The sequence below is a fragment of the Prunus dulcis genome, chromosome 3 (genome assembly GCF_902201215.1).
Source record: "Prunus dulcis chromosome 3, ALMONDv2, whole genome shotgun sequence".
Lineage (NCBI taxonomy): Eukaryota > Viridiplantae > Streptophyta > Magnoliopsida > Rosales > Rosaceae > Prunus > Prunus dulcis.
In genome coordinates, this window is record NC_047652.1 from 16,925,083 (window position 1) to 16,935,749 (window position 10,667).

General features: G+C 37.7%; 1 protein-coding gene across 1 annotated transcript; it reads left to right on the plus strand.

Moving 5' to 3' along the window:
• Window positions 1-7,582: 7,582 nt before the first annotated feature.
• Window positions 7,583-10,410, plus strand: LOC117622188 (wall-associated receptor kinase-like 1). Its single transcript, XM_034352776.1, has 3 exons — window positions 7,583-8,414; window positions 8,681-8,797; window positions 8,937-10,410. The coding sequence occupies exons 1-3, from the start codon at window positions 7,595-7,597 to the stop codon at window positions 10,100-10,102; spliced, it is 2,103 nt and encodes a 700-aa protein (XP_034208667.1). The 5' UTR covers window positions 7,583-7,594; the 3' UTR covers window positions 10,103-10,410.
• Window positions 10,411-10,667: the final 257 nt, after the last annotated feature.

Consider the following 10,667-nt stretch of genomic DNA (forward strand, 5'->3'; position numbering starts at 1 on the left):
TATTACTAATTTTAGGGCATTTATTTTGGGTTATTACAATCCACCCCCCTTATAAAAATTTCGTCCTCGAAATTTACATCCCTGTCATTCGAAGGGGGAGAAGGACTGTTCCTGTATCTGTTACTCGGGTAACTATACTGCAAAGTTCACTGAAAGTTAAAAACTTCCTATTCCAAAAGTTGAACTGCTTGTTTTTCACATAATCTATAGTCTCATTGTATGTTATTCCTACTTCCTTTCAGAAATCGAAAGTGATCAAAAGAACCTTATTGATTCATGTCGCGGAGTTATTACTTACTGATAAGTCTTACTGTTCCTTATAAGATCTCTATTTTAACTTGTGCTTTTCATGTCATATAATTCAACTTTTTTCTCGTAAAAATCAGATCAAGATTCTGAACTTAACTTGCGCATATTATTATGATACGAAAGGAATATAATACAGATAGAAGGTGCAGGTCCTGTAAAATCTATAAAATTACATTAAGTTTTGGAAGCCTCTGAAGGAACAGGACGACGCCTCTTAAGCCTAGCCATGATTCTCTCATGGTCTTCCAAAATTCTTTCATTGGAGACCTGCAGCATGTTTAGCCTTCTCAGTGTATCATCGGAGTACGAACTCCCCAGTTTCAACAAGGAGTTGTTCTCTCCTTTGAGTTTCTCAACTTCCTGTTGAGACTCATGAAGCCTTCTCTGCAGAGACGAATTTTCAGTTGATAGCTGCTGAACCTCGTTTGCTCTAGCCCGCAAGCGATCAGCCATGTTTGAGACAGAAACAGCACACTGAATGCTAAAAGCCATTGAGTCATCCATGGCCTCTTCCTCAGACCTCCCTGTCATTAGCAGTTCATCCATTTGAGTAAGAAAATTCTTAGCTACTATGACAGCAGTAGCATCATTCATCATCACAGAATCCTTAACTGTGAGATGACGATTCTGGGATACAAAGGATGGACGCCAAACTGTAGCGTCACTAATTGTTGTGGGAACATCATTTAAATTGAAATGATTAGGGCATGAAGAAGAGGAAGCCATTGTAAGAAGGTTTCAAAGAAAGTCTTACAAAAACTAACGTTTCAGAAAACGAAGGATATTGGTTTGAAAGGCTGTTGCTCAATCACGTTTTGCGAAGGCAAGATTTATAGATAAAAATCTGCCAACATTGGATTCCAATATTTTCTCGAATCCACACCTTATCTTTCTTTTTCGCAAAAGTTCAAAACTTCACGTGGCCTCTAATAATGTTGTCGGTACTTTCGGCGTTTCCACGTATTATCTTCGTCAAGCCGATCTTGCTTTACGGATTTCACGGAACTACTTTTTCAAAAGTATCCCGCGAATCTCGCAATTTTCCCTCTGGTTAATTTGACATTTACTGATTCTCCCTCTTCATTGTCTTTGTATATAAATGTGTTACTAACTAATCTTTCTTTGCAGAAGACACCCAATTTACTCCATACCAGTAATGCGATATTTACTTGTGTTTCTTGTCAATAGGCACTCAAAATGCATGAGAAGCAAGACTATCTCTGATCATCCAATCTGGAAGCGAGACTATCCCTGATCACGTTTCTGCTGCGTCAGGGAACTGTGAAGGCGACCTCATGCTTTAATCTCCGGAAGTTCTTCTGGACTAGGAGAATTACGAGCTTGTTGTCTGCTTCCACCAGCTTCCTTCCTTGATTGATGAGCTGCTTGTCTGCTCTCACCAGCTTCCTTCCTTGATTGCTTACCTTACCTTGCAATCAATATCACAATTTTTGTATCTTTTCTTTCTTTTTATAACTCTCTGTTCCTAAGAGATTTTATTTCTGTACTGTAATCTTATCCTGCTACCTTGAGTCGATGTATAACTTCATGATGACATCTCCTGTCCTTAAATAATACTAGAACACTTTAATGAGAAAAGCGATAAGTTGAATGACCCTCTTCGCTATCATTTCCGGCAATTTTTAGTCTTTAACTCTTTTAACTTATTAGTATTTCCTTTATACTTTACCGGAGAAATAGGCTCCCTTCATGGAGCGAGCTCAGTCATAAACCCAATCTCCCGATAAAAAGTAACTCTGCAACACTGTTTCTGATCAGATCAATCCAACCCTAGGATGATCTCCAGTCAACTATGCCAAAGAGGAATTCAATCTGTAACTACAGTAAATAATGCTCATGCTTCCTACTGAGGCATAATATACTGTCTATCTGCTGCTTAAAATTGTCACCACATCCCCTCGGCTGATTGCTTCCTCACCTGGCCATACTGCTCTGGGCCCATCGCTAAACAGAGCTCCCAAAGGCTGTTATATTTCCTGTAACTTACCTTGCATACTTATTTTGCTGCAGCACTGATCTTTTTATACTGAGGGAAAATCGGCAATCCCTTTTGATACGTTTAAATTGTCCATAATGTTATCCTCTAATCTGCTGCAAAAACTCATGTATCCACACCTTCTGTAAAGCTACTAGGACCTCTATGTCCTGCTCTATTTCTTCAATTTAAGCCTCTTTTTACTAATAGGTACTACTATTATCCCGATTTATAGCTCTTTATCCTTTTTACTGGATCCATCTATCTCACGGATTGATCTCTGGCTGTCTAAAACCTGAGTTATCAACTCCAAGGTTTACTGGACGTTTGGATCTTCTTGCCTACTTAGTACAGTAGGTACGACTCTTGACGAGCCTTTTAACAAAAATTTCTCTACCGGTTCAAATACCGGTGCAGTTATGTCCAACTTAGAAATCTCATTTCCTTACATCGAGATATCTGTCCAATTGTCTTACGGATACCACCACCATTTGGGCCCAATTTGAAAAGAGCACGAGGATGCACATAGTGCGAAGTCTACAGGAAGTAAAACCTATGCTCTGACACCAAATTGACAGGACCCGACCCAATTTCCGCTTTGGAATTCGAGCCAAGCCCTGTGCGTGTCCGACACCTGGCAAACGTCGGACACAATGACCTTTTTACCCTTCCTGCTAATAAATACTGTTACAGCTTTACTTAGACTCTTGCTGAAAATTCAGCAGAGTCTCCCCTGTATTTAGTCTAAACCCAAAATTATTCCACCTGTCGAACAAACAAATAACTCCACAACAACTGCCAGAATAGGGTAACTGAATATTCATCAATTCTGGTTATCTAATATAACCAGATATCAGAGCAGTTACTAATTAATTACAAGACTTTAAGTAATTTACAATAAATCCTACATCTCGAAAGTAGCGTGGAAGCTGGAGTAGGCCTGGTGGTGGATTCCTGTGCACTCGACTTCCTGGGGGGCGCAAAACATTTCAAAATGTGAGTGGACCAAAAATAAAGTTCTGGGAAACTGTATATGAACATAATAACCCCCACTGTAAAAATAATATTCAACTAAATAAAACTGAATACTTAAACTGTACTTGAGTTATGATAAGTCCAAAGCATTTAGGTAAACATATATATACAGTTATATATTTACACAGAAGTATATGCTGCTCGATATTAGGAAACTCAAGTAAAATCACTGAAATCAATATTTGCATAATTGCAAGATGTAAGATATGCTCAATACCAAAGAAATATCGAGAAAAATCACTGAAATCAATATTTGCATAATTGCACTAAAATTCCTCTAAAGTTACCAACTGGGTGTACCCTTTTAATTCCGTCAATTCCTGGTATCCGTCAATTCCTCTGTTAGTCCGTCAATTCCCCTGGCAGGTCTCGGCGACACATAGTGTATCCGAGCCGCAATCCTGGCAGGTATCAGGGGACCGTAGTCAGCCTGATCCGCAATCCTGGCACTCATGGTCCGGGCGTCCCCAAAACTCATGAGGCAAATGTCAAGTGCACTGACAGAACTGTTAGTAAACTGGATGTCTGTAGACATCATCATATCCGAAGGCAACATAAACCGAGGCAACTGGGATGTCCGTAGACATCGTTTTATCTGATGGCAACCTGTTTCTGTAACTGGGTACCCACATTGGTTTAAAAACATATAAACTGCTGAGAAAATGTCATACAAAAATATAATAATATTTATGAAAAATCTGAGAAATAACTGAATCCGTAATCAGTCTATAACTGTGCTGCCCTTTTTATCTGATAGAAAACTCAAACTCTGCTTTCTATAATTCATGGTGGTCTAAAATAAGTATCTTGGATAAAATCTGATATCTCAGTATTCTGATAAATCTGCACTAGCTATGTTTGAAAATACTTATCTGATAATTCTCTGAAATCTGATAATTTAATTGTAGTCGTAATGCTACTGCTATTTTGTTATATAAAGCTCAAGGTCTGCTGCTAATATAACCTCAATAATGTATATAACTCAAAGTATTTAGCAGTATAAAACATGCTCAAGACTTGCAAGAATACTTATTCAAGATCAAATAATGCAATTCATTTGCATAAAATTATTTATAAAAGAAAGGTCCACTCACCCCTGGTCCGAGCTAGCTGGACCTCTTGAAAGTCCTTCCTGGGGTTCAGTTTGGCCTCTGATGCCTGCAAGCACGGTATATAGCCTGAAGATCGTGTGACGGAGTCCAAGAACCATCAACTATGATTACACGATTAGCAGCATGGAGATTTATCCCAAAACAAAACTTCTCTTCCTTATCTTTTCATTGTAAACCTTGTCATTAGCAAATCCATGCACATCAAGAAATCTCTTGTATAATTTCCTCTGTAAGGGAGGGAGCTTAACAACTATTACCAAAAACACCACCCTTAGCTCTCCACTTTATAATTTCAGCCTATTCACATTTTCCAAATTAAATCCCATGTCCTTGATCTTACCCACAGCTACACCAAACTTTTCGTGCTTAAGCAACAGAACATTAATATAATGAGCCAGCAATTTGTACAACAGCACATAAGACCACACGGGACCAAAAGCAAAACTAAACTCCTGCTCAGGGCATATCACACATGATGTTTTATACAAGACAAGCAATAATTGTGATGACAAGTACCAACTGAAAACATTCGAGCAATAGGATTGTCTTCAAAGCAAATCAAACAAGAAGAGCAGGGGAGGTGCTCTGAGAAGCTATAGTTTCAAATTGCAAGTTTCGAAGCAAACTTAATACCACCACTAAACACAAGCTGCAATATGCAAAGGTTCTTTCCACTCGCTTTAGCTCTCAACCAAAACGGAAAACAGCAAAATCAAACAACAGCAACACCCAGAAGAAATTTAACAGCTTTCCAATTCTATTTTACTTCTTGCTGGCAACTTAATATTGGTTCGAAATCCTGGGTGAAGCTAATAACCAACTCAAACAACACTTGAAAACTAACAAAAGCTTGTTTCAGTTGTACCACTGCCGAGAAAGCTACACTTGTTGGATTGCCACTATTTTTGGATATGTTATAGTTCTCAAACTGAGGAACAACCTTGGAGAAGGACGTTTTGTCAATCGAGCACTGGAGATTAAATAAAACTGTTGAAAACCGAGCTGCAGAAACTCACCAGCCATGGATGACCACAGAAATGTCATAGCCGGTTTGAGGTAGCTAGACTGATCTGATGATGCTCAGTTTTGGATATGTTATAGTATTCGAGCAGACGAACAACTTTGATGAAGGAAGTTTTCTGATTTGAGCTTTCGAAATCGGACTTCTAGAGTAATGAATAGCATCCACGAGATTGGGTTTTCTAAAGAAAAAGATGATGATGATGAACGGGTATGGTGATTGGAAAATGACGAAGAAAAGGAGCAGAAGCAGATAAAAAGAAAGTGCCTGGATACCACGTGCCTTCCCTTTTTATTTTATTTTATTTTATTATTTTTATAAATCTAACTTCAAAATATTTACGGTTATGCCACTGAGACTCTTTTGACCATAACTCCTTCGTTACAACTCCGATTCGGGTCTACTCCGTGTCTACGAACTCGTTTCGTCGTTCTCTACGCAACGGCGTAGGTGGAATTGCCAAATTCCTTCTCAGTTAAAAAGTCAACTTTTCCCCCACTTAAAAGAGGTGAGGACAAAATCGTCTTTCTCCTAGACGAAATTAATCCTAATTTTTGGATATTTGTTTTGGGTTATTACACATATGGTCACCAACCGGTAACAACCTAAACTCAAAGTTAGTTGCAGCAAAGGCTTGCACTTTGGTTTGGGAAAATTCTACTTACAAATTACAATCCAAACTGCACTTATTTGATAAGAATAATATGTTCAAGTCCTTGGGGTTTTGGGATTAGCCAATTGGTTGAGTTAGATGATAAGTTAGACCTAGGATATTATTGTAATTGTTGAACCGACAAATGTATTTTAACTTCCCTATTACGTACAAATTATTTTTTTCCTACTTGTTATTTCCTCGAAATCAATAAAATACTGCCGCTATTTCTAAATAAAAAAATGTGAATATTTCATGAATAAAGTCTTTGGCCTTTGGCCTTTAATTAAAAAAAAAGAAAAAGAAAAAAAGAAAAAAAAAGAGGTCTTTGCAGTAATGTATTTATTAAACTTTGGTAATTACGAACAAATCAAGAAATTAAGAGGGATGGAATGGAAATAAGTAGTTTATTGCCATAAGCAGTTTATTTATTTTATTTTATGGGCACAAGACATAAACTTGGTTTGCAATTTGTGATCATTTATCATTTTACTGAGTTATATATGCAGGTCTAAGTGCGGTTCTTGGACTGTTATTATTGCTTATCGGTGCTATGAAGGATAACCAAGATATGAAGGGATGATGTGATATAATCTGGATTGGTGTATCTTTTCATGATATTTCTAGAGTGTGTAAAATGGCATTGCTTGACTGACATATTACATAATCTACTTACTGAGCAATGGTTGCTCATCTCTCACCTTGATTAATTTTTCAGATGAATTAGTTGGCAAGACAAGGACTAAACCAGTTGAGGCTAAATTAGATGAGAGTGATAGAGCTTTATTTCTTTATTGTAAAGTTGTAAGATTTTGGATCTATTTTTATAAGAGAAGTTTATTTTAAACTCATGTTTCGGCTTCTTTTTATTTTATTTTACTTTTCTCACACACTGGGCCCAGGGTTTCCACGGACTTTCGAGTTCGGGGCGTGACAGTATATGCAATCTAATTTCAAAGACCAACTTTGTCATTTGAAGAATTTTTTTTTAAAATTATAGCTGGATCAGGAGAAACACGTTACCAAAAGAAAAGTACCCTTCAATTTGTCCTGGTCCTTTTTTTTCCCCATCGTGAAGACTAAGTTGCAAAGAAATTTATTAGTTCCTAATCAAAGAAAAGTACCTTCAATTTGTTTCCATCGTGAAGAATAAGTTGCAAAGATTTTTTTTTGTTTGATCAATTTCATCATTTTCTTTTCATCACATATGTTGAGTTGGACATCTTGGCAAACAACAATGTGGAAACAGAGAAGAAAGAGAGGAAGAAAAACTCTGTTTCTTCAAGTTGGGGTCTTTTAATATTATATATAGTAGAAAGCACTGAGTTGCAAAGAAAACTTTTGCTTGATAATCTTTTACTTTTTATTATCCGAGCATAGGAACAATGCAATCGCAAGCACTTCATATGATGATCTTATTCTTATTGCTTCTGTCGATAAATATATGTACAGGACAAGTGGCTCCTCGGATGGCAAAACCTGGTTGCCAAGAGTATTGCGGAGACGTCCTCATCCCATACCCTTTTGGAATTGGATCTAGCGAAGATTGCTACTTAGAAGACTGGTTTGAAATCGAGTGCAGCAACCAGTCTTCTAAAACTACCAGCTCTGCTCCTCATTACAAGCCTGTTTTGAAGCGAGCCCAACTGGAGGTGCTGAATATTTCTATTGGAGGCACGCTTCAGGTGAACAGCCCCGTTACCTTCTTCTGCAACGGAATTAATGGAAGTAGCCGAATCGCCGATTTGACGGGCAGCCCTTTCGTCTACTCTCAGGAAAATAACAGATTCACTGCAGTTAGCTGCGGCTTCCTTGCGATGATGGAATCAGCAGAGCTTGTGGTTGGTGGCTGCAGGTCAGTTTGTAATCATCAAAAGTCTGCTTCCTGTGATATTGGTATCAACTGTTGCCAGACTACCATTCCTCCATATCTCACTATGATGTCCGCTTCCATTCTATACCAAGGTGAAACTCAAAACGCCGATTGCGACGACTATGCGTTTCTGGTTGACAAGGATTGGTTTGAGAGATCATCTTCTGCTCGTGCAGTCAAGAGTAGAAGGCACGTTCCTGTGGTGCTAGAATGGAATATAATCAACTCTACTTCTTCACTAGCATTATTTGGAAGCTACGTTTCAAACTCTTCTTTTGATCCTTATTATTATAATTATGAGGGTAGCCCATACTGCCTTGGCTCCCCTGCTTTGGATTACAACAATCGCTCAACGCTTTCTTGTTACTGTCCAGATGGCTTTGTAGGAAATCCCTATCTTCGTCAAACTTGTCAAGGTACGTAAGTAATTAATTATATCTAGCTTCCGTCTCTGCGTTTTGTTTTTCTTTTCGTTTGTTTTGTTTGTTTTCTTAACCTTTTGGAATGGAAGGGAGGGGAAAGAACTCCCTTTAGAGGTATTATTATTTTGTTTGTTTGATTGTTCAAACCTTATTAGAGATGGTGATCTGCAAAGTGGTCAATAGATGTTGTGCAATAGTATTATTGTATTGCTAATTTACCCTTTTTTGTTTTTTTTGTTTTTTCCTAAATTACATTTCAGATATTGATGAATGCATGACTGGTCATAATCGATGCGGGCCCCACTGCAAGTGTGTGAACGTTCCTGGTTATTACGTTTGCGTTGACAAAAAGAAAACTAAATTGATCCTTATTATAGGTATGCCACATATCATCGTTCAGAGCTAGTTTGGTCATTCTTCACTGTTCATTATTTATTAAACATAAACTCTGCCTAAGTGTCATCAACAGTTTACAATTTGTGATCGTTTATCATTTTACTGAGTTATATATTGCAGGTCTTGGTGCTGGTCTTGGACTGTTGCTTATCAGCTGGTTGGGATACAGATTCCTAAAGAAACGCCATATCATGAAACGCAGGGAGATGTTTTTCAAGCGAAAATTAGAAAATCAAATTTCGTCAGGTGAAGTTAATGTTGAGAAAATCAAGCTGTTCAAATCAAAGGAGTTGGAGAAGTCCACTGACAATTTCAATATTGATAGAATTCTTGGCCAGGGAGGCCAAGGTACAGTTTACAAAGGCATGCTGACTGATGGAAGAATTGTTGCTGTGAAAAAATCTAAAATAGTGGACGAAAGCCAATTTTCAGATTTCATTAATGAGGTTGTGATTCTTTCACAAATCAACCACAGAAATGTGGTTCAACTACTGGGTTGCTGTTTAGAGACGGAGGTTCCTATTTTGGTTTATGAATTTATACCCAATGGAAACCTTTCCCAGTATATCCATAAGCAACATGAGGAGTTTCCACTTACATGGGAGGTTCGCTTACGAATTGCCAGGGAAATTGCAGGAGCTCTTTCTTATTTACATGCTTCAGCTTCCCCTCCAATTTATCACAGAGACATCAAGTCTACCAACATACTCTTAGATGCAAAATACAGAGCAAAAGTTGCTGATTTTGGAACTTCAAGATCAGTTGCCATCGATCAAACTCACCTGAGCACACTTGTACATGGCACATTTGGTTACTTGGATCCAGAATACTTCCAATCAAGCCAATTTACGGATAAAAGTGATGTATATAGCTTTGGAGTGGTCCTTGTTGAGCTTTTAACTGGAAAAAAACCAATTTCTTTTAACAGGTCACAAGAAGAGGGCAAAAGTCTTGCCACGTACTTCATTACTTCAATGCAGTTAGATCGCCTATTTGAAATTCTTGATGCTCAAGTTGTGAAAGGAGGGTCTAAAGCAGATATCATAGCAGTTGCTAACCTTGCAAGGAGGTGTTTGAATTTGAGTGGAAGAAAGCGCCCTACAATGAGAGAGGTCACCGCAGAGCTGGAGGGGATTCAAATGTCAGAAAAAACTTCAAATGGTGAACAATATTATGAAGAGCTTGAATATGTTGAAACCGAATCAGTTGAGCCTTGGGATATTGTTTCAAGCTCAACAGGAACAGGGCCAGGTTTGGATGGTGGTCCTTCTTCATCATTACATTAAATTTCGCTTTTACCTTTCAAGTCATGGTGAACAATGATTAAAATATTTCTTAATTGTAATATTGTAATGCATGTTCCATAAATGTTATGTTTTGCTTCTTTTCTGAACTTTTCCGATCAGAATGTGAGTGCAGTTTCAACTTCCAATCCAAAAGGTCATAGGTGAGGTCTGGCTTTAGGGTTTAGGGAAGACTTGAATTTTATATTATTTTTGGTCAATGTATGTTTTGTAATTCGTAATATTTACGGCCACAATAATTAACTGAGCATATATGTGGACATTACTATGAACTCAACTGCATTTCCTTTTGTGAGTGACTCTTAAGTCAAGTAGCTATTAAACTGCATTATCTTTTCATTAATTTATATTTTGTGGTACCTACAAAAGAGTAGGAAACACTTGAATTCTCTATTACCAAACATATCAGACAGATAACATGACAGCTCTACACATACAATTTACACACGCGTTACCAAAAGAAAAGTACCCTTCAATTTGTTTCCATCGTGAAGACTAAGTTGCAAAGAAATTTTTTGTTTGAGAATCTTTTACGTTTCAATTTCAT